At 45.1% G+C, this 25,172-nt stretch overlaps 1 protein-coding gene and 1 long non-coding RNA gene across 2 annotated transcripts; one reads left to right on the top strand and one right to left on the bottom strand.

The window, feature by feature from the left end:
- Positions 1-4,512: 4,512 nt before the first annotated feature.
- Positions 4,513-14,207, bottom strand: LOC148532546 (SLAM family member 9-like). The gene is made up of 4 exons (XM_088467582.1): positions 14,162-14,207; positions 8,544-8,870; positions 7,867-8,124; positions 4,513-4,655 (listed from the first exon to the last, which is right to left on the bottom strand). The coding sequence occupies exons 1-4, from the start codon at positions 14,205-14,207 to the stop codon at positions 4,513-4,515; spliced, it is 774 nt and encodes a 257-aa protein (XP_088323708.1).
- LOC148532545 (uncharacterized) lies at positions 12,802-24,683 on the top strand. Its single transcript, XR_015877707.1, has 5 exons — positions 12,802-12,973; positions 13,072-13,246; positions 20,679-20,844; positions 23,957-24,029; positions 24,126-24,683. It is a non-coding gene; the product is annotated as an uncharacterized LOC148532545 (long non-coding RNA).
- The last annotated feature ends 489 nt before the right edge of the window (positions 24,684-25,172 follow it).

Here is a 25,172-nt window from a genome sequence, read left to right as displayed (position 1 = left end):
ATGTCTCTATAAATGCTTCAATGCAGGAGGGCCTTCATATAATCTCCCTATATCTCATAGTCATCCAGTAAACTGGCTGTAATAGTGAAATTGTTATAAATTGGTACCATTATATATCGATATTGTATCACCATTGATCCCCTTAATTAATAAACTCTATTAGTTTGCAAATATAGGAGAAACATATGATCTTTATGTTCTGTATTAATTCCCATGCACACGGTCTGGTATATAGTTAAGACACATACCCACCGCATCTACTTATACCCCTTTCAGACATACTGAGATTCCCGGGATTTTGGCCTGCCTCAGCCAAAATTCCCGGGTCTCATGTCTGTGTGAAAGGTTCCCGGCAATTGACCAGGGTATTTCCCGGGACTTAAGTCCCGGGAAGTCTACCCTGCTCTAGTGTGAATGGTGCAACCCGGGGATTTTACTCCCGGGCTGCACCAGGCAGCTTCTGATTGGCCCTGGTTCTGACTGAGCCACCGGGGAGGCGGCACCAGCGGCGGTAACAGCGCCCGCACCCCCCCTTCCCATACTCCATGTGCAGGGACCAGCTCCTGGCTTATATAGGGCTGCCCCCCTGGATGTAGCCCCCAGCTGCAGGGAACGTGCTGTGGGACCCCGGAATACTCGCTAATCTGACCGCTGCAGCGCTATATATAGAGTGTATACAGCTGAGTGCATACTAGTAACTGCATGAACCAGATGCAGCTATAAATAATACTAATAATTACCCCTAGGATCATAGAGCTGTGGTACCTACCTGTCCCAGTGGGTGCAGGATGCAGGATGCTCCCTGTTTGCAGACACGGCAGCACTGAGAGCAGCGGCCCCCCTGTCCCTGTAATTACCGGCGGTAGCAGCGCCGCCGGTAGCAGCGCCCGCATCCCACCTTCCCATACTAACCGCCCGCAGCACTGAGATCAGCGGCTCCCCTGTCCTCAGCCCCAGCGGGGGAGCTTTCCGGCTGTCACCAGGCAGAAGCGGAGGGAGAGATTACAGCCTCCCTGTATTCTCACTGCTGCACAGAGCTGCGCTGGGAAACTACAGGTACAGTGTCCCTGTCACTTTCCCCACCTGTCCCTCTGTCACTTTCCCCACCTGTCCCTCTGCACCTTACCATCCACTTTAATAAAACTCTGAAAAACCCTGCTCTTGTCTGAAAGGGGTCTACCAGGGAATTTCCCGGGTAGACAGTGTAGTGTGAAAGGGGGGTCTAGACCAAATACCCGGGATTTTTCTCAGGAGAAATTCCCAGGTCTGAGCAGGAAATTTCCCGGGTTGTATGTCTGAAAGGGGTATAAATAATGTTAGCGGTACTCTGCTAATAATCTTGGACATAACAAACAGGCACTGCTAAATGCCGACGCACGTTTCGCTAGTGCTTTCTCAAAGGTAGAACCAAGCGTCCAGTCAGACATGCCTTAAATACTAGTGGCAGCTTATCACAATCTATCTCAATGTGATTGACATGTCAAGCACGTAGTTGTAGGTGGGGGAATGGATCTCTATTCAAAGACTAGATACATTGTGCCTGTTTAATTGGGAATTTGGCATATTATTTCCAAATAGATTGTTCTCAGCGTTTGTAAGTAAAATAACTCCTTAACCATATTGTTGTACTGATTCTCCATTATCAGCCCATATACTAAATTCCAGTACTACATAAAAATACCTGTGTAAATAAATAATTGAAATCCTCAAAGTACATATTATTAAATACTATTATAATTATATAAAATTGTGTATATATATATATATATATATGTATATATATATATATATATATATATATAATGTGTGTGTGTTCCTATAATACTAACCCATAATAATTGAAAAGAAGTGTTCGAAATCACTAACAAATGTAAACCGATAACCTCTGTCTAAATCGTACTGTAAAAAGTGTCATATTACTCCACAAATGAATGTTCATAATCAAAGATATTATCACTGTACGTGTATTGTTAGTGTATCTCATATATATATATATATATATATATATATATATATATATATATATATATATATAGCAATTAAAGTTAGATTTGATATCTCTATTCGATGAGGATTTAATACATAATTTCAGAACTAGATGTTCTCAAGGTTTGTAACTTAGGCCCTCTCTATCCTGTGGATCATACTAATCCATTATATCTACTCATAATTGATATATACTGGTATATTGTGTACTACAATATTAAATATGAATAAATTAATTCTATTTCCCATGTTTATATAAAAAGTGAAAACAAAAGTAAAAAAAAAATACACTAATGTATATATACAGTATATATATCATTTATTAATATATTGATCCTTACACACAATAATAAATCAATACTCTGGTGCACTAGATACCCTCACTGGAGTTCTGCCTAATTATTTCAATCCATTAAATAGCAAATACTGTACTTTTAAAGGTTCTAAATGGTCAAAACAAGGTTGGTTGGTTTCTATTTCAGAGAACAGAAACTCAATGTTTTTTGGTTTTTTAATCATTATTACACAACAGGTTACATCAGTGTTTGGCGCGATCATGTTTTTGTTATGCAGGAGTGACCCAAGCTGGCACATTTACTAATGTTATTTTGGCGACAAATCTACTTGCGGAACAGTATGAAGGTGATTATATAGAGACGCATTGATCAGTGAAATTGTTGTTTTCTGGGTTTGTCTTTTATTTTATTTTGTTTGTTTTTTACAGTTTGCATAAGCTATAGCCTTAACAATCAACTCAACACGTTTACATCATTTCATTTTGATTACGTTCAAAAAGTTTTAAAAATAATATTTTGAGTCCGTCTGAAAGGAAATGCTTTGGGGGCTCTAGAGCATCATCTAGTGGGCATAATTGTTGGCACAGTTTATTTTAAATGAACTGTCGCAGGGGGAGATGTATCAAAACTTCTAAAAAGGACCAGCGGCAAAGTTGCCATTAGCAACAGGTTCGAGCTGTCATCTAGTATGTGGTGTAAACTCATAGCTAGGAGCTCCGCTTGTCCTCCTATTGAAGGATTGATACATGTCCCTCATAGTGTGTTTTGGGCAAAATACCTTGCCCTAGAGTGGATCTGTGGCCTTCAATAAAGGCACATTGTGTATAAACCTGAAGCTGAATAGCCCTACAGTATACTAAAAGCTTTAATACATCCTGAGATTAAAGTAATTATAGGGTTTATGTACTTGGAGAGAGATAAAGTACCAACCAATCAGCTCCTGCCATTTTTCAAACACAGCCTGTAAAGTGACAGGAGCTGATTGGGGTCCAAGGCTTTGTACGTAGACCATTATATTACATGTTGCAATGAGAACAATCTGAAGTCTTAAGGTGCGTACACACAACGATTTTTTGAACGAATTAACTATAACAACGTCGTTATCATTAAATCGTTTATAAAATCATTCATCTTTTTAAGGTGAATGATGAACGATAATCGTTCATGCACGTTCATGACTGTCCAACAAACGATTTTTGTTTAGAAAATCGTTCATGTTGTACAGAATGAACGATGAATGATTTCCATTCACTGTATGCATGTTTAAAAAATCGTTCATCGTTCATGAAAATCATTCAAAAAATCGTTCATTACTTTAGTAACCAACGATTTTTATAAACTATTTTCGTTGACTTTTTCAAGGGAAAATCTGAACGAAAATCGTTTATGAAAATCGTTTGTTACTGAAATCGTTGTGTGTATGCAGTTTAAAGGTGCATACACACGTAACGAGTTTTTGAACGATTTAACTATAACAACGTTGTTATAGTTCAATCGTTGAAAAAATTGTTCAGTTTCTGAGTTATAACGATGAACGATTATCGTTCATGCTCGTTCCCGTTTGTAGTTCATTCTGACTGACCAACTGAACGATTTTCATTAAGGGAAGTTACAAAAATCACTTATAATTCAAAAAAATCGTTCATTACACTTTAAAATATCTGACAGATAATCTGACATAAAATCGTTGGTAACAAAATCGTTTTGTGTGTGTGTATATGCAGTTTAATGGTGCATACACACGGTCAGATTTTTCTTCAGATCGGAACGATAATGATTTTAAAAATCGTTCATATCTGAAGGAAAATCTGACGTGTGCAACGATGAACGATGCGCGTTCCCGTTTGTCAGATAACGATATCTGACATCTGATGTGTTTCCAGTCCGTTTTGGACGATTTCCATTCATTTTAATACAGGCTGAAATCGTTCAATCATTTGCAAATCGTTCATCTGACATATCTGACCATGTGTATGCACCTTAGAATGGATCTGGCAGTTAGTTATTCCGATGGATCAGCTGTACGATGTCACATTCTATATTTGTATTTATTGCTCACCCTGGTGAGAGTCTCGTGAGAGAATAGTTCATCATTTATCTTAAGAAGTTGTATATATAATAATACATATGAGTCCGGTTGCCAGGTTTCGGCATCTTAGGATGTGACTCGGGGTAGGGGGAGATCCTCATTTAGTTATTGCATACATCTCGCTTTATTCATGGTGCTTCTTCATCCATTGTCCCCTGTGGGTTGGGTCATCTCCCTTCTCATGTGATGGCCAAACACCCAGCACATGGCTACCACTATACAGCCAGCCAGTGAGAACCGCACTATGTTCAGCACTGTGTAGTCGTCTTGTTGCTGCTTCCTGCCTGAAATGAGATTTAGGATAAATTATATTTACCTCCAAATGCAATAATTAGGTGTATATTGGGCGTGACTCAGAGATGGACGCAGTTCACGTAACCTGTCCATTTGGGGTCAACCCTAACGCAGTTGGAAACAGCCGCTGTGCGGAAATATATAAAAGCCGTTTTTTTGGGACGCTGGCTGTTGTCTCCCCTTCCCCACCCCCAAATATCTGCAGCATGTGAATCATGCCGCAGCTTAGGGGGCGATGCGACCGTCATCGCAGGCACAGATCAGCAAATGCGCTGTACAAATCCTGCACCTGCGCAGGTCGCTTCGGGGTTGTACGTAAACCATCGGGTTTGCATACAAATCTGAATCGGGCGCATTATTCTTTAGAATTAATAAAATGCAGTCATGTAGCGTGGCCTGCGACCGAATCCATGCCCAAACCAGTGTTGGTGTTGATCCAAAATGGGCAGTTAAGTTGAAGGACAGTCAGCTCAAAGATCCAGGTTAGGTGGTGCCAGACCCGTGAGGGCGACCAGTGACCACAGACACTGTGTAATCATTGGCCGATCCAGATTTCAAGCTATCCTGGATAAAAATAAGTTTGGTCAACTTGTGCCACATAAGCACTCAGAATAACCTAATTGCTAGAGCGGATTGCTTTGTGCAACCGGCCTTACCCACGGTGCCCATCAGACTCCTCTCTCAGCCAGGATAATCATGGCTCTCAAATAAGGGTACATAGAGCATGTAAGGCTGTTACTAAATTGTAAATATTGCTGAAGGGGAGTCTGTAAGAATAGGTGGCATGTCCTGAACTAAAGACTGCAAAGTAAGTTACATATGAGGTTGAATGAAGATGAAATCTGCTGCCTAAAAGGGCAACTGCTTCAATTTTGTTGGGTTAAAGGGGTCATGCTTATTGGCCATACTGGAGTGGTGGTCACTTAGGCTCAGCGTGGTTAGTTTTTCCACCTCGCTGTCTCCCTCCCCAAGGGGCCCCAAGTGGGAGGCCGGAAAGCTGGAACTTGGGGTATGCTGATGCTGTTAACAAAAGAAGTCTGAAGTTGAAAAGTATCAGGGGTAGTCGCTGTCTCAGGCTGAATTGCCTGAACTTTGGCCAGCAGCAGTAACAAATGTCAGGTCCATAGTTCCAGCAGCGCTCACTTCTGCTATGGCAAATTTTCCTTATTTAGAAGCATCAAACATATTGCTTATATTTGGTAGTGTTCATATATTGTTGCTAGTATCATTCAGTGTGCTGAGGAACAATAGGGGGTTAAACCCCCCTCTCTTTTCTACTTGGTATGACCCCTCCCTTTCATGCACCTGAAAAAAGTACTACCAGGTTGACTGAGCAGCTGCCATTTTTTTGTTTGTGGTTATGAGATGCATGATTGAGCCAGCATTAGCAGGGCATGCTGGTTCTAGTAGTGCTAGTTGGAGTTCCCAGAGGTGACTCCCAGGTAAGCTGTCTCTCAATTCGGATGCATTTATGTATGTGCCTTTATCATGAGGCCTTACATTTGCCAAAAATATATATGTGCCTTTATTATGAGGCTTTAATTGGCATACATTACATTTGGGGTGAGCGTTTGGGCGTAGGGCCCCCGAGGCTGCTCTGGCTGGGCCTCCTGAGGGCATCACCACTTAATACACATAGTTACTTTTCACATCACCTTTTTATGTTTGTTTATTATTCATGTAATTTTTCACATATATTTTAACCCCTTAACACTTAGTAATTACTCGCACACTTCTCTACTTTACACTGCACTGTCACTCTTTTTCCATTTTTCGTGTGATGCCCTGGGGGGGTCCTGGGCTGGACGTTATTTTGGGGTGCTCTGCGCCCCGGACATAAACCGTTTAGTGTAGGGACTGCTAGTGACAGAGAAGCCTTGACGAGGCCTAGCTGCTTCCCATGTATTTGCAAATGCATGCAACTAATATCTCTGAAATTCTATTACCATATAGTGTTCATATATTGTTGCTAGTATAATTCAGTGTGCTAGGAACAATAGGGGGTTAAACCCCCCTCTCTCTTCTACTTGGTATAACCCCTCCCTTTCATGCACCTGAAAAAAGTACTACCAGATTGATTGAGCAGCTGCCATTTTTTTTTGTTTGTTATATTTGTTAGTTGTCAGAAAAAGAAGTTAACAGTTCTATACAAAGATAACGGCGAAAAGAGATTAAAACTACACTGATTTAAAATGAGATGCCGCCTAGAGCGGAAACCAATGAATGTTGAAGCAATTTTGGATTATTAGTGCCATCTACTGGGCAAAAAGTATTTTTTTTTTTTAAATCAGTTGGTATAGGCATTCCAAAAACTGTTGTCTTGTACCGCTACATTGTTTGGGACAAATTGTCTACTTGGCACATTATGGGACAGATTCAATTAGCCGCGCAGGTGCGAACCTTTCGCACAAAAATGCGTATTGTGCAATCCTATTGCTGAAGTTTTCGCACGTGCGAATTCTCCAAAGACAAAAACTTGCAAAAAGTTTTCACCATCTCAGAAGAGGTGAAAACTTGTGCAAAATCCCTATTTTTGGTTAAAAATGTCAGGACTTGGTTCATAACCCTTTGTACACCCCCACTAATGACAAATTGGGTAAACATTTATTTTTTAATTAGCTTCATTGGGCCAATAATCACATGTAATTTTGGACGGAAAGTGTTGGAAAATGGGTTTTAATTAAGTGGGTGAGGTGTTTTGGGGGGCTGTGTGGATGGGACGGGTGTTTTAAACATTGCAGGTGGCTGCACCAGGTGTAATTTTAGCAATTTTTAAAAGTGCACTTTTTTCACTCAAAAATATACTTGCACCCATTTTAATGTACCCCCAATTTAACTGCAGCATTTATTTTAGCAAAATGAAAATGCTTATATGCACTTTTGTGTAACAGTGGAAAAATGATAACAGCCATTTGTCACAATTTAAGAACCCCAAATACTTTCATTAGGGCCGCTAATACACTTCTAAATTGATTTCCCAAGTCAGTTTTATGGGGTACAGGCGGATTTCCCCAAACTCAGCTCTACTTTTTTGCAGGTTACTCCACAAAAAGTTTTTGTGCGAATGCCGCATTGTGTCTTTTGTATTAGGATAGTGCGAAAAACAGCAACGTACATAGACAAAACATTCGAAAATCTCACACTAAAACATTTAGTGTGCGAAAACTACATGCAGGTAGCTATGTATATTAGTAGCGTTACCTTTCTTAGAATATCCCCAGCTGGTTACGGGCTTGGAGAATGCACTTTCGCGGTTCTGCGCTGTACAGGTGTAGATGATGTCCGGATCGGGGTCAGATACATACAGGACATTACCAGTCACATTTATGTGACTTCCGTCTGTGCTGCTCCAGGTGACCGCTGTATTGGATCTGTTACCTGTACAGGTGAAGGTCACGCGGCACGGCTCCTTACTGGTGACGTCATACTCAATGTGGAGGTCGTCATCGGGGATGATTCCTGTATGGGAATATTAAATGACATACTATGGGGAAACTCCACATCCATCCCTGCATCCAGCATACACTCACAGTGGTCTCCGTGACAATATGACACTTGTGCTTATTGCGAGGTATTGGCAAAAAGGGACGGAAATAAGTAAAGGGAAATATTAATTCATGATAATCGGGCATTATGTTCCCTTTAAATGTGCGAAGTGAGGAGAGTAAATGTTTGAGCAGCTGCTAACAAAATCTTTGACTTTCTGACCTCACCCATCACGGTGCCCATTGTAATATAATTTAATATTGCTGCAATATTACATTTTAATTATTGTCTCTAAAGCACGATGATGAATAAATATCCCCCCGAAGTGAGATGTCTGTATCCACTATATAGGCAAGATATCAAACAGACAGAGATGCAGATCACCAACTTACTGTACACCCTGAGGTTATACACCTGTGCGCACAGTTCTTCATACGCCGATGTCTTTCTCAGGGTGCTCGCTGTGTAAATCCCTCGGTCTTCCCAGACTAAGTCTGTCATATTTAATGATCCGTCAGTCAAGACGTACAGTTTCCCATTGTATCTATTATCTCGAATCTTTATATGTCCACCTGGTTCCGTGGTGGCAAAATGGTTTCCAGATATAAGCCAAGTGATGTCGCCAATGATTCCGGTCTGATTCACCCGCAGGATGACATCACCGCCCTCTAGACCAATAACGTGTCTTCTTTGGCCACAGATTCCTTCACATAATATACCTGACAAAGAAATTAAAACTGGCTAAAATGTGAACTACGAATACGTCTACTAATGACATAAATAATATACAGGAAATATGAAATAACTTGAATGTTAATATTTCCATCATGCTCTTTTTCAGGAGGAAGAGGCTGTAACAGAGCAGACAGAGAGAGACTGACCGTCTTGTAGACTTAATTTGCAGAAATAGTTGACTGTAAGGGAAGGGACAGTGGTGTCAGTAACTCCAAATGACTGTACCTCCTTCTTTGTAACTCCTAAATTAACATGTGATTCATTTGTTTATTTAGCAGTAGAAGCCAGGGTCTCAATAGACCAAAACAAGAAGGCAATATAGTATAGTACAATTGCCAATGGACCCAACTTCGAATTTGCAGTTCAAAATGTATAACTTAAATAAGCTGTTTGCAGTTGTGTCTCACACTCACATACTTCAGTATTTAGTGTGATTTGTAACCAGGGGAAGATTAGAAGTGACAAATCTTTGTAAATGAGTTGAATGAAAGCTAGGCACACATTTAGATAAATAAGGTGACAAGAGTTTTCTGCAAAATGTAAATGATATAAATGCAGGTTGATAAATTTATTTTACTCAATGAAGAGTTTAAAAAAAATATAAAATATACAGTTAACAGTTTTTTAAACGATCACTTTTTAAACAAAAAACCCTCCAGAGAACGTTGAGTTTTAGAAAATAAGTATCTATCCTTGGGCGTAATGGAAGCAATAACGTAATGGAATTGTTTTCTTTATTACAGAAGTTCAGGCTTGTTACGAATATGAGATACTGTAAGATCCAGAGGTTGTGGATCAATGTTTGATATCTGAATAGCCAAATATGGCTTGGAGTCAAAGTGATGGATTCCAAGTTTAGTCTCACTTTCATAGCCTTCATTTAACTTATCAATATCTTATGTAATCAGTCATCTACAGCTGTGGACATACACCGATCAAAAGGTAAAAATGTAATGTATTCATGACATCCTGACTTTTGTTCTACCTCTCCCCCCTCCTATTTTATATGGTGCCTAAAATTTTGTTTCTGAGGAACTGAGCTTAGAGTTTTCTTTGTGGAATCTTGTGTTAAGTTTGTCGTATTCTCTGCTGATTGGCTGAAATATTTTTTACTTGCCATAATAGAGAAAACCTTCGGCAGTGGACATTGGAAATCATTCTGACTACTTTCCATTTTACAATAAGGTATAGACCCCAGTAAAAAAAAAATAGCCTAAGAAAGTGTACATTTTTAAGATTGTTTCTTCAATTTTAAAACAATTGCCCTCATTCAGAGCCGCTCGTAAGCGGCAGTACGCTCGTTCTGAGCGATATTTGCACATCTGCGCATGCGTACGGTTTTTAGTACGCATGCGCGAACCAGTCAGTGCGGCCAAAAATCGTTTGTTCGCTATATAGCGAGTGCCTGCTATTTTGAGTGACAGAATGAGGCGTATGTGGGTGGTAACAGGGGAAGGTGCTTGAAAACGGGGAGTGGAGATCAGAACGCAGGCGTTCTTAAAGGTCAAAGCGGGCGTTTTAAGGGTGTGCATAATTAATACAGCCGCGTCATTGACCACGTCACTTGTTTTTTTTTTACTCTGAACTGCTCGCAAAATAGCGGTTGAAAAAACCAACCACAAGAATAGCGAGCAGTTCATACGCTGTACGATGTACTCGATTAATCTAATAAATAGCGGACATGACGTATGGTGCGAGCGGCCAGGGGGCATTTTTATCAAATAAACGAGCGTGTTTTGCTCGCTCGTTCAGACTTAGAGGTGGGAACAGACTGCAATGTGCGAACGGATCATTTGAATAGCCACCCCTTGTTTTTGAACGAACGACCGCAAATAGCGAACGGCTCTGAATGAGGGCCAATGTTCTGTCTTTCCCAATACCCGCTACCGTCTGTGACAACATGGCAAAAAGTGGGCTGATGTGATAATCTGGTTTACCACTGTTTCATTGCCATTTGTTCGGAATAGGAAATAGTTCTAGTAATGAGTTCTACAGATATTATTATAACTCTTTTCTAGGACTTAGGGCCTGATTCAGACCCACTCGTGAGCGGCTGTCCGCTCGCAAGTGGGTCGATGTTCTGGACTGAGCATGCGCACGACGGAGGGAGCTCTGTCGTGCGCATGCGCCAGACGCGACGACCGAAGGACTTTCCTTCGCTCGTTGTGTCTGATCAAAGGGGGCGTGCTGTCGACGTTGATTGACAGCACGCCCCCTTTGGTAGGCGTGCCTCCCTGACGGGGGCGTTCCCACGGGAACGCCTCCCGTCAGAAGCCGGCCCACTGACATCACTAGTGATGTCAGTGGGAGTGATTTTGGCTCTGATAGAGCCAAAATCACTCCGGAGCTTGCGGTTGAAAACCTCAACCGCAGGCTCCGGCTCGCAGATTCGATGGTCGCGATGGTCACGACCATCACGGCCATCAAAATGCACGCTCGTATAGCCTGTGGGTGGTGACCCACAGCTATACGAGCGTCCAAGAGGACGCTCCATTTTCATGGAGGCCGGCCCTCATTCAGAGCGTGCGCTCTGCTCAGAGCGTACGGCTCTGAATGAGGGCCTTAGTAAATAAATGGTATTGTAATAAATGAGATACCTTTTTCAGAACCTACTCAGTGGTGGAACTTGGGTCAGTGACACCAAGTGCAGCAAATAAACTCACTGAAAAGGGGATGCAGCCTTGTGGCAATCCTGGAGATGCTGGGCAGCCCCTCAGAGACACTTCCTGCACTGGTTGCCCCTCCTCAGTAACCAGGAGGCGGACGAGGCACTGTGATATTAGTGTATAGCACCTGGTTCCCTGTCACTGAGGAGGAGCCGACATTGTGGTGTACTCTCCGCTACTGCTGATAGGCATATGAAACATGATTATGTTATATGGATTTATTGGGCAGACACATTATCCCAATCGTTTTTGGCCAGCACAAATATTTTTTGGTTTGTTCCAATAATTACAAATTCATACAGAGGTTTTCTCAAACATGGATTCCCATAAGGTTCACATACACTACATTTTGAGTGACCTCCAATATGGTCCTTTCTAGTCTAGTCTAGTCAAAGGAACTAAAAGCTTTTAGGATTTGTGGACTGTGCAATAAACAAGAGGGTTGGCTGCTGTCTGTGTGCTGGATATACCGTGTAGGTGCTTGTGCAAAATCAAATCAAGTGCTGCGCACCAGTGGAGGCAGCCATTTTGCACCATGAACTGAAAAGTGTCCAATTCAAACGTGGCCACAGGCATTCCCAAACCATGTTGTGTCTCAGTGATGTCTCTCGTTCTCAGTGACCGGAATGTGGCATTCTCACTATTGTGTGCGTTCCGTACACAAAATGGCTGCAGTCACAGTGTGTAGACAATAGATGTCAGTGACCAAGACAATACGGAGACGCTGATCCCTTCCTAGTGGGTTAATGAAAACAGAAAGTTTGTTTTCTGTTATATTACAATAGGGAACCAGGTATTGATGAATGTGCAGCTTCTCTCTCCCATCGTGCCTGCGAGTCTGTTCTATCCTTATACATTCTCTATAGTGTTATGGGTGTATGACCAAACTCAGCAGTGTTTTTATATTGTTGACAAAGTAGACGGCAAAAAGGGGGAAATAATATCATTTAAATGTGTAATTTATTCACCAACTCTTATCATTCTCAGTAGACCAGGCTTTGTGGTCTTATATTTAGTTTCCATATTAACCCCATTTAATCACCTTACATAAAGAACCAGTGATTTCTCAGCTTTGTACATTTCCATCACTGTCATATAACACAGAACCTCATTGCTTTAGTAAGTTAGTAGGGAGCTGATGTCTAATGCTCCTGAACGGAGATAAAGTGCCAACCAATCAGCTCCTAACTGCCATGTTACAGGCTGTGTTTGAAAAATTACTGTTAGGAGCCGATTGGTTGGCATTTTATCTCCGTTCATTTTCTCTCTCTTTAAGGCTTAGTACATAGACCCCTGAATCTGTTGTGGGGGAGTATAAGACTAATCGAAGGGACCCCAATACCGTCACAAAGTGATGCCTTTTAAGGACAAGAAATCAGTGGCTCTCCTTGTGGTATGACCGGCTCAATGTGGCTTCTCTGGTGAGAATAATTTCAGAAAGGAGAGTGTTGGTGTCTGATCCTTTCACTTAGAATTGCTGATGGGATCTACTCTTACCCAGCTTTCTCTTTTCTTCTAGACATGGATGGGGCCATCTTTTACAGAGAACTCGCAGTGATTGATGTCATTGTGATACTGCCCCCTACTCTACAAGGCCACGATTTACAGGACGACATGTTTTACAGTGTACATCCCCCCTCCACCTCCCACCTGGGCCTATTCAATCTGTATCGGTCAGGATACCTGGGTAAAAAGTGAGTACGTAAGAATGTTACTTAATATATTCTTCCTTTTAGTTGTATAGTTTTGCTAGACAGGCTCTGGCGTCCTCCCATCATGCTTTGCAAGGTCATTTGCTTTGGGCAGGACTAGCCCTGGTGTGTTTGTGTAGATAAATTAGGGGCTTAATTATTGGAACACATATTAAGGCAGTCATCTGGAAAACATCTGTTACCTTTTAATTTATTGGGGCTATTACAATGGGGACGGCAGCAAATATCCGCGTGGCCCATTTGTTTTTGATTGCAAAAGCAGTCTCTATAGCTGTCTATGGGAACGGCGAAAAATGGGCAATTTACCAAAATGCACTGTGTATTATCTTAGCACTGCATAAAGTAAAGTTCCTAACGATATATCTATCTATCTATCGTTTCTGTAACACTTCCATATTGCTACAAATCATGATGGAAGAAGACTTGTGACGGGTATAAATCATTATTTAAAATGAGCCATTGCGTCACAGAACAATATTTCCATTGCATTGTAGAACCTCGTTTTCACAAATGATCTTTTCAGCTTCACAAATAGCCGATGTTTTGTTAATGTTCCGTGTTGGTCACTTCTGCAGATTGTACAAATACTTTCTGCAAAAATGTTGACTAGGATGTGGGCCATTGACACATATTATATTGCATTAAGATCCAGGTTATAATTGTATTAGTATATAGGTGCAACATACATACAAAGTTTTATAGGAACTTTGGGGACTAGCGTATTTCTGATTGGCTGGTAGCTTCCAGCCAGAGCGTAATAGATAGCTGCTCCAATACAAACCTGACACAACTGTCTACTACGCTTTCATTGAAGTTCCCACTGCAGACTTCCCATTATATATTTTATATGAATACAATGGTATGTATAGAAGAGAGCAAAAATAAAAAGAAACTCACATTTCAGGAGATAAAACCCCATCACGCTCCATGCAAGACAGATCATTTTCTTCTACTGCTGTCACGTTGTCCAGTTGTCATGAGCTTTATGAAAAGCTGAGCAGCAATTTTTCTATTTCTAAGTAAACACCCTTTCAACACCCTTATTTTCTAAAAATCTTCCGGAGTTTATAGAAGATGTGAATTGACTCTAGTGGAACATCTGATGGCCCAACCCTAAAGTTGAACGCAATGTGATATGTTAGAGACACTCTGAATGGGGTCAGCCTAGTCAGCTTTAGCAGGAGCAAAAATTGCAGCCTCTTCGTGTTTGAACACATTTGATAACTTTCTGTGATTTAGCTATTTATCTGACCTGTTTCAAGACCGTACCCCGCTACTGAGCATTATGCACTTTACTGAGTCAAGGTACGTACACACGTAGCGATTTAAAAAAACGATTTGAATGATAATATTGTTATCTTTCAAATCGTTCTTTTAAATGGACCCTACCAAGTTACCATCAACCAACGATGTGCGGCCACATATGGATGATAGCGATATCGTCCATCAGCCGTGCTTGCCAGTCAACTTGCTTGATATCAAGCAAGTTACTATAGGGACCCGCGATCGACAATCGCGGGTCGATTTAGTCGTCGGTAAGTTGGTGGTGTGCTGGATGATCGATATTGATCATCCAGCATACCAGGGAGGGTGCATAACGATCTGCCAGCGATATCGTATCACTGGCAGATTGCTACATATGTACGCATCATTATACTTCTGAAGGCCATTACATGCTGAGCAGGAACCTATAGCAACCAATTGGCTTCTATTCTGTAACTAGCAATTTTAAAATGGCAGAATCCAATAGTTTGGTAACTTCACCATATTTTCTTTTAGAAGGCTTGGAACATCTACCCCTTAGACTGGTATGCTCATGGAGTAATAAAAAAACCCTTGTAGAAAAAAATGGCTACCAATGTGCCACGAAATGGCTACCAATGTGCCACGAAATGGCTACCAATGTGCCACAAAATGGCTACCAATTTGCCATAATGATAAAAGCATAAAAAGTATTCTCTAGGCTAGGAAATTACAGTTTCCCTTACAAAATGGTCGCTGAAAATGTTATATTTGTCTTATTACTGAGGGGCAAACCACATACAGCCATGAAAAGGTTAAAAGAAGTCATACAATAATATGAAGAAAAAAAAGAACTAGTCTGGAATGTGCTTTTGTCCAAAATCCCTGGAGACATATGTGATGCTGAGTGTCTGGATAAACCCTCAAAAGAGGACCTAGTTTGATAAATAACAATATGTTGCTTTTATATTTGTCTGTGGTAACCCTTAATAGAAAACACAATGCTAATCAATGAAGATGGAGGATTACAGGGATATTTCCCTGATTGAGAACTCTACGTCATGCCTATATTTACGCAATTGAGCCTAAGGCTGTGTACACACTACCCGATATTTTGAACGATATAACAATATCGTTATTCAGACGTCCATAATATCGGGTAGTGTGTATGCCGTCAACAACCAGCGATGCGCGCTCCTGCTGGTCGTTGACAACGTCGGTCATCGGCAGTACCTGCAGGGCAACCTGACGATATTGTCAGGTTGTTGCAGGTTCGGGGATAAGGGAGGTTCCGGCACTGAATGATACCGTTCACAATATCGTTCAGTGTGTGTGCTCAATGTCTTAGCCACACTGAGCACACCCCTGCTGGGGACACACTAGACGATATTGCTCATGGAGGAAATCGTCTAGTGTGTATGCAGCTTAAATCTCACTACGCAAGCATCAAGGTGCATTACCGTAGTCTCTCACAGCAACTGTTTACTCACAGTGTGATTGGCCGGAAGCATTTGGGGGAGGTGCCGTACAGACCAATAGGAAGCTGCAATCTCTCTGATTTTGGTTTCCTGTTGGTCAGAGTGATGACCCTCACCCCATATGCAGAACACACAGGGGGTGATTGGCCATAGGCCTTGGGAGGCGGTTTGTGTGTAAGCAGGGGGCTAGCTGGGCGGTCTGTGGGCCTGATTCAGACCTGGTCGCAAGCGTTGAGCGCTAGCAACCGGGTCGATGGTGGCCCACTGGGCATGCGCACAACGGAGCCGGCTCAGTCGTGCGCATGCGCGAGATCCGGATAGCGACGGGTGCTCTGTCGCTTCGGGTTTCGCACTAAAGGGGGCGAGCTGTCGATGGTGATTGACAGCTCGCCCCGTTTGGTAGGCGGGCAGGGTGGGTGGCTGCCATTTGGGGGCGGCCCCACTGACATCACCAGTGATGTCAGTGGGAGAGCTTCCGGTTCTATTAGAGCTGGAAGCTCTCTGGGGCTTGCGGCCACGAGACCCTACCACAAGGGTTTCGTCGCAAGCCCGATGGTTGCGATGGTCTTGACCATCGCGACCATTATCCTGGCCGCTCGCAATAGCTGTGGGTGGTCACCCACAGCTATGCGAGCGGCCAGGAGGCCGCACCATGAAAAAAAAAAAAAAAAAAAACGCCCAAATTCAGAGCGATCGTCTCTGAATCAGGCCCTGTGTCTTTCTGAATAAAATACTGTCTTGCTATGCCTCACATTGCAGGGGCCATGCAGCCTATTGCTGCCCCACGTGGTCCTTACCTCCTCCCTAACAGCCCCCCTCCTACCTCCACGGGGAAGATTGGTTAACTGGCAAGTGTGGGTTAATAATAAAAGGGTCAGTTAAGATGATTCAGATTGATTATGAGGATAAAGGGGTTAATGATCTTAATGGAATTAAGTAAGATGAAGGGTTCTTATACTTAGTGGCTACATAAAAACGTTTTTATTTTTAAAAGTGGTCTTACACCTTCAGGTAACTTTAATCTGTTTGGTAAATCCATCTACGACTTAAATATTCAATTCAGTATCTAGTATATTTCTGTGCTTTTTAGCCATATGTTGCTGCCACGGATTACAGCATTGCCCTGCTGTGTTCTGTAATAGATACAGCTACACCCAGAGGACCGCTGCGTGTGATACCCCAAGGTGATAATAAGCAACTGTCTGCTCATATATAGACATGGCTGAAAAGCACAGAAGAGCTAAACACCTTGGTTACTGAGCTCTTCTTACACTGCTGCCCCCTGATGGAGCACCCGGCAACAAATGAGGTACAGTACACACTTCCTCTCCATACACAGCAGCCACCTCACACTAATAGCGCCATGCTCTTCAAACACTGCTTCCCCCTGATGGAGCACCTGGCACCCACTGAGGTACAGTACACGCTCCCTCTCCATACACAGCACCCACTGAGGTACAGTACACACTTCCTCTCCATACACAGCAGCCACTGAGGTACAGTACACACTTCCTCTCCATACACAGCAGCCACCTCACACTAATAGCCCCCTGATGGAGCACCCGGCACCTACTGAGGTACAGTACACGCTCCCTCTCCATACACAGCACCCACTGAGGTACAGTACACACTTCCTCTCCATACACAGCAGCCACTGAGGTACAGTACACACTTCCTCTCCATACACAGCAGCCACCTCACACTAATAGCGCCATGCTCTTCAAACACTGCTGCCCCCTGATGGAGCACCTGGCACCCACTGAGGTACAGTACACGCTCCCTCTCCATACACAGCAGCCACCTCACACTAATAGCGCTATGCTCTTCAAACACTGCTGCCCCCTGATGGAGCACCTGGCACCCACTGAGGTACAGTACACGCTCCCTCTCCATACACAGCAGCCACCTCACACTAATAGCCCCCTGATGGAGCACCCGGCACCCACTGAGGTACAGTACACGCTCCCTCTCCATAAACAGCACCCACTGAGGTACAGTACACACTTCCTCTTCATACACAGCACCCACTGAGGTACAGTACACACTTCCTCTCCATACACAGCAGCCACTGAGGTACAGTACACACTTCCTCTCCATACACAGCAGCCACTGAGGTACAGTACACACTTCCTCTCCATACACAGCAGCCACTGAGGTACAGTACACACTTCCTCTCCATACACAGCACCCACTGAGGTACAGTACACACTTCCTCTCCATACACAGCAGCCACTGAGGTACAGTACACACTTCCTCTCCATACACAGCAGCCACCTTAAACTAATAGCGGAATTGGTATGAAATACCGCCGGCAGCATGGCCGGCGGTTTGATTCCCGTTAGCGGCAGCCCGACAGGAGCAGAGTGCGACGCAGCGGAAGCCCGACAGCGCTGGAAATCCCGATCGTGGATAGGTAAGTATTTACTAACCTAACCTAACCCCCCTAACCCTAACCCTCCTTAGGGGTGCCTAACCCTAACATCCCCCCTCTAAGTGCCTAACCCTAACCACCCCCTTCCCCGCTGCCTAAACCTAAGTCCACCAGGGGGGTGCCTAACCCTAACCTTCCCTCCCCCTAGCGTAACCCTCCCGCGGGGGTGCCTAACCCTAAGTCCCCCCCGGGAGCCCTAAACCTAACCCTCCCCCCCCCGCGCGGCTGTCCGCTCGCGGCGCCCGGCATCCCTACGATCGGACGTTTACATCTAGACGCCCGGCATTTCACCCTTGCCGGGAAATGGCAGTCGGGAAGCCGGCTGCCGGTATTTAGGCAGTCGGCTTCCCGATTGCCTCCCCTAATAGCGCCATGCTCTTCTTACACTGCTGCCCCCTGATGGAGCACCCGGCACCCACTGAGATTACAGTACACACTTCCTCTCCATACACAGCACCCACTGAGGTACAGTACACACTTCCTCTCCATACACAGCAGCCACCTCACACTAATAGCGCCATGCTCTTCTTACACTGCTGTCCCCTTATGGAGCACCTGGCATCCACTGAGGTACAGTACACACTTCCTCTCCATACAGAGCAGCCACCTCACACTAATAGCGCCATGCTCTTCTTACACTGCTACCCCCTGATGGAGCACCTGGCACCCACTGAGGTACAGTACACACTCCCTCTCCATACACAGCAGCCACCTCACACTAATAGCGCCATGCTCTTCTTACACTGCTGCCCCCTGATGGAGCACCCGGCATCCACTGAGGTACAGTACACACTTCCTCTCCATACACAGCAGCAGCCACCTCACACTAATAGCGCCATGCTCTTCTTACTATGCGACATAAAGTGACAAATGCATCCGAATACTTGAATAAGTTTGAGGATAGATAAGCACCCTGTTTGATATGTAATTTTGTTAGGTAAGTTAAGGGTTAAAAGCTGGGGGGGGTTGCAGTTAGTATTTGTCACTTGAGGAGTATAAGCCTATGGTAGGATTTAGGGGAGGGCTTAGAGGTCCCATATAAATAGTCTGGGGAAGGGAGACATCTTCCTCTTTCCAGTTTATTCAACAACCAGGCTGGCTAAGTGTCATACATATTGTGTTATACATGTCTGTCTTTTATTGTTTATTCACTTCTTCATCTGTTTGTCTTGCATCAATCCTGTGTCTTTTTTATCTCCTGCTTTTCTTATTCTATTTCTTTCCTCTCCTTTTCTTTAAACACCGGTTCCCCTCTTTTCTTTTCTTTTCCCTTCCCTGCTCCCCTTCCTTCACCCCCAGCTGTCCACCAGTGCCCCCCCCTTTCCTCCCCGCCTTGACATTGCCCAGGCCCCGTGTCCTGATCCCTCCCGCGCCCACGCCGCTTGATGCAGGCTGCTATCCCCCTTACCTGTGAATCGGTGCCCCTTCCAAACACCGGTTGCGGCCTGCTTCCGGCCGCGATGCCGCCTCAGCCCGGGTCCCCGCTTCTGGCCAGCGGGCTTCAGGCGCCCCTCCCGCCCATCATGGCCGCTTGGCTCTCCGGCAGTGCTGCGAGTAGCGCAGGCGGCCACAATTCCCCGGCTCAATCCCCGCTGTACCTGGCCAGCCCGCGCCCTGCATCGGCAGCTGGCCCCGCCCACATGGTTGCGGCGGCCATTTTACTTTTACACAGCTGCGGCAGGGAGCACTGCCCCCGCAATACTACCCACTATTGTTTATCCCCAAGCCCCCCCACATAGCGTGCCCCCCCTGCGCGGTCCCACATCACTGGGAAAGCAGGCACAGCACCCAGCAACTTCCTGGGATCAGTTTCCCCGGCACCCATAAGGGGGGCTTACACCCTTTCGCATTCGGGCATTTGACGCTCAGCACCCCCCCCCCTGTTCTCCCTCCAATTATATTTGGGGCGCAGCAGCCTGACTGGTCCCCTTATTTTCCCGCTATAGGGTCTCCACGCAACCCCTCCTTACAATTTTTCCACCCTGTAACTTCCGGCCCCGCCCATGTACCACCAGCCACCGCCTCCCTCCCAGTACCTGTTCGCCCCCCCCCAAAGATTTATTTTATTTTTTTTCACCTTTCTACCAGGCGCAGCAGCCGCCTCCCCCCCCGCAGCCGCGTGCATGCAAGCAACACGCACACCACAACCCCCACTTCTCCTTCCGCCCCCAACTACCAGCGTTCCCACCCGGGTCCCTGGCACACCAGGCATCCCTGCGGAGGGACCTGCTGTTCCTTTGGTTTCACCTATGATTGTTTCAAGCCCCCAGGTTGTGTTTTTTCGGAGTCTTCCAAGCACGTTGTCAAGGTCCCGTGGACAGATAGTATGGTGATATCGTCGAGTCAAGTCGTGGTGGGCGCACCGCGCAGCGAGGGACTGTTGGCGAACACACAGGAAGCAGGGGCTGGTCCTTACGCGTCAGGATACGGTGAGCATGGTGTTAACCCATTCACGCAGCACACATTCCCCAACCACTGATGTTTCTAGTGATCCTTCCAGTGCATCTGAAAGGCCGCGCAAGCTCATGCGTTGCTTAGTGCACAAATTTAAAAGGAAGCAGGAGAGCCCTTAGAGTTCTACCACAGTGTCGGCAACTAAGGTGCCGGAAGCAGCGGGGGTTATGGTTCACTGCGCGAATACGGCCATCCTTAGGGGTTTAAGGTTTAAAGTAGAGAGCGCTTAAAGAAGGGTAAATTCTTCTGCGGTCCCTCCAATTCCAGCTACAGCCGCTGCCCTCACAGGCGTCTATGGTGTATGCAGTGCTGTCAGATTTACCTTCACATTCCGGAGCTTCGTCCCCGCAGCTAAAGTCATGTGACGATGGTGATGTGCTGCTGTAGCCTTTAGGCTTCACATTGCAAAACTAAGTGGGAGAGGACTCCGGAGGAAGTCCCCCCAGGCAATGGCCGCCTCATGCACAGGAGTCCCGGCACAGGAGTGATGAGGCCACTGATGCGGTCACTGAGCACATCGCAGGGACGGGCTCCTCCTTTCTGACCCCCTGTCCCTGTGTGTGCTGTATGATACATGCCGGTGCTATGATCGCATCCTGCAATGCAATCATGGGCGCTAGTATTGCCAGGGCCGGCTCCAGGAGGAGCCGCGCCCTGTGCAGAAGGAAACTGAGGCGCTTCAACGCACGTGACCAAAAATGGGGGTGTAACCTAATTACCAAAGGCCACACCACCTAAGTTACGTTATTTGGGGGCTTGCCCGTATGGCACGCCTCCCATTTAACGTCAGGCTGGGCTGTAGCTGAAATCGGGAATGGTTGGGAGGGGTGCGCCCCTGTTCCACCGCTCTGGTCTAACACGCCTCGAGCCGGCCCTGAGTATTGCGCCCATATTGCGTTGTAAATACGATTGTTGATAAATGGGCTCCATAATCTCTCTATACTTAGGGGTGTTCCCATGTCAGGTGCTGGGGTGCTGATGTCAGAGTACATAGCTGGCACAAAGTTACAGCAATAGACTTATTCACCCAACGAGACAGCCTAACAGTACAGATATACAACTTAGCCTAACAGTACAGATATACAGCTTGCTCGTTAGTCATGCGGCAGATTATACATAATACCCTACAAGACAGCCTAACAGTACAGATATACAGCTTGCTCGTTAGTCATGCGGCAGATTACATATGTAATACCCTACGAGACAGCCTAACAGTACAGATATACAGCTTGCTTGTTAGTCATGCGGCAGATTTGGGAACACACAAAAACATAAAAAATGCTCTCACTGATGTATAATAATAATAATTTCATTTATATAGTGCTTTTCTCCAAAAGGGCTAAAGGCGTTTAGTTGCAAATAAATTGAGGCTTATTTAATAATGTAAGCAAATGTGCACATATGTGCAGTAATTCACAGCAACCAATCAGATGTCTACTTTCATTCCCTAAACTTCTCTGGAAAATAATAACTTGGATCTGATTTGTTGATATGTTAAAAAAAAGAAGGCGCAATTTCTAAGCCCTGTTTAGGCATTTGTTTATAATGGTGATTGTCATTCATGTTATTGTATGGTAATGCTGTAATGTCACTATGATCTATACAAAGGATCATGGCTGCCCCGGATATTTTTGGGAAAAGAAGTTAGTAAGCATGCATATCATAGAATTGAAGCAAGACACCATCCGGGAGCAGCAGAGAAAGATCCGTACTCTGGAAGCCACGGTGAGGACTAGGTTACATTAAATCACTGGTTCTCAAACTCGGACCCCAAATAGTTCATATTTCCCAGGTCACCCAGCAGGTGCACAGGTGTAGTCATTACTCACTGACACATTTCCCAGGTCACCCAGCAGGTGCACAGGTGTAGTCATTACCCACTGACACATTTCCCAGGTCACCCAGCAGGTGCACAGGTGTAGTCATTACTCACTGACACATTTCCCAGGTCACCCAGCAGGTGCACAGGTGTAGTCATTATTCCACCAGGTCACCCAGCAGGTGCACAGGTGTAGTCATTACCCACTGACACATATCCCAGGTCACCCAGCAGGTGCACAGGTGTAGTCATTACTCACTGACACATATCCCAGGTCACACAGCAGGTGCCACAGGTGTAGTCATTACTCACTGACACATATCCCAGGTCACACAGCAGGTGCACAGGTGTAGTCATTACTCAATGACACATATCCCAGGTCACACAGCAGGTGCCACAGGTGTAGTCATTACTCACTGACACATTTCCCAGGTCACCCAGCAGGTGCACAGGTGTAGTCATTACTCACTGACACATTTTCCAGGTCACCCAGCAGGTGCACAGGTGTAGTCATTACTCACTGACACATATCCCAGGTCACCCAGCAGGTGCACAGGTGTAGTCATTACTCACTGACACATTTCCCAGGTCACCCAGCAGGTGCACAGGTGTAGTCATTACTCACTGACACATTTCCCAGGTCACACAGCAGGTGCACAGGTGTAGTCATTACTCACTGACACATTTTAAAAGACCCACAGGTGGAGCTAATGATTGCAATTGTGCTTCTGTGAGGAAACCTGAAAAGCATGAATTGTTTGGGTTCCTGAGGAGCGAGTGTGAGAACCTTTACAGTAAATATTAGCCCTGCATAGAATGTTCTTGTACTAATACTTTACCAGTCATCAGATTGACTGGGCCACATCCCTCCTACTCAAACCTGCCGACATTCTGACGGTCCCCCCTGGGAGCTGGCAGCCCGGTTAGCATAGCAGGGGGCTGATCACACCCCCCTATAAGCATGGGCACTACCACTGCATTCCCCCGGGGAGCCGGGCTGGTGTGATGGGTGACAGCACAATTGTATACACACAGTGCAGCATGTATATAATAGGCCTGAATATCACATTACAGTAGCTGCCGACCACCTGGCGTTCTGTTGTGATATAAATATTGGGAAAACCTGCCCGTGCTCTTCCCGTATGAATGATCCTGTAAGCAGATTGTGTAACACATGGTTCTGGTGCTGGCTGTATATAATGTCACTATTACTATATGTACTCTCCTTCCTCCTAGTCACATGACCATTTCCTTCCTTCTTATGACAGATGGATCAAAATCTCCTGCTGGAGAAAAAAATGAAACATCTTGAAGCAGGAGAACGAGCTCCTGGTGCTCCATGTAAGTCGTCATGTGACGCTGCTTTGTCCCTCCCCCCATAACATTATTATTGGAGATTGTGTGTGCACTACTAATTGTGGATTTGTGTATTTTCAGAGCCGCTTCGGCAAGATGGGGGGAGATTAAACCTATCCCCCCACCCCCATTTCTCCATCCATGTCCTCCATCCCTCTCATTCCACCCCTTTTCCACCTTCTGTAATATTGTGCCTTTACCATGGCTAAACCCCGCTCTGTGGGCAGCTGGATCTTCTTACCTGTGGTTTGCAGGTCTGGACTGGACGGCTTCTGCCTGTGTGTCCTTATTGCCAGACTGATCTTCACCCTTGGAGTATGACTGACTGTTGGAGTGCTGCCCTGAGAGACAGATTGCCCTGTGGCATCATCCCGCTGATGGCGCATGCCAGCTTGGGCTGCTGCATGGTCCCCTCTACCTGCGGTCTGCGCAGACCAGGGCTGCGGTTGTGCTCCCCCATAGCAGGACTACTCCTCATCATCGGACCCACCATAACTCTGCGTATCATCACCTGTGGACCAGCGCTCATTCTCGGGGGACAATGGTGCCCCCATCCTACGGAGTCTTCTCTCAGGACTGTATAAGAATGTAGAGGTTATTATACCATTGTCCCTCATCCTTCAATATAAATAAATGTTGGTGCTGATTCTTATTGGTGAAATGTATTTATTTACCACTTAGTCCTCCAATTGGGGACCCGGGGTAAATGTGCTTGTCCGTGCCCTCCTCCCTACGCCCCATGGCTGCCGGCAGCATGCCAGTTTACTTACAGCACCAGGCCGTGTGGGGGCTTTATCCGTCTCCCAGCAGTTTTTGGTCTTACTTTTTAATTTAGCTTAATTTTTGCTTTGATCCTTATTCTGGGTCCTGACCTGAATAAAGACGAGATAATGGCTGTGCAAGGAATGGGATCGGGGCTGGATAACCATACTGCTGCCACTCAGGATGTTTCCACACACTGCTTATCCTACCCACAAAAGTGCCATGCCAGGCTGCCATCTTGGGTGCACTTTGTGGGTTACAATGGGTGGGATGAGCCTTACTTCTTTGGTGAAATGCAAAGTAGGAAATAGAATATACAGACAACAAGATACACACAGAGTAATCCGTCCCATGGATCGCTCATTC

The sequence above is a fragment of the Taudactylus pleione genome, unplaced genomic scaffold (genome assembly GCF_031769625.1).
Source record: "Taudactylus pleione unplaced genomic scaffold, aTauple2 ptg000073l, whole genome shotgun sequence".
In the NCBI taxonomy this organism is placed as follows: Eukaryota; Metazoa; Chordata; class Amphibia; order Anura; family Myobatrachidae; genus Taudactylus; species Taudactylus pleione.
The sequence above is the reverse complement of the archived record's forward strand: the minus strand, read 5'-3'. Positions and strand labels throughout refer to the sequence as shown.

Bases quoted from the DNA above. Each gene is read 5' to 3' on its own strand.
- LOC148532546 (XM_088467582.1), bottom strand. From the start codon at position 14,207: ATGATCTGTCTTGCATGGAGCGTGATGGGGTTTTATCTCCTGAAAT. The intron at 8,125-8,543 runs GTAAGTTGGTGA...ATTCCCATACAG, and splicing joins GTATAACCTCAGGGTGTACA to GAATCATCCCCGATGACGAC. The intron at 4,656-7,866 runs GTAACGCTACTA...ATCTCATTTCAG, and splicing joins CTGGGGATATTCTAAGAAAG to GCAGGAAGCAGCAACAAGAC.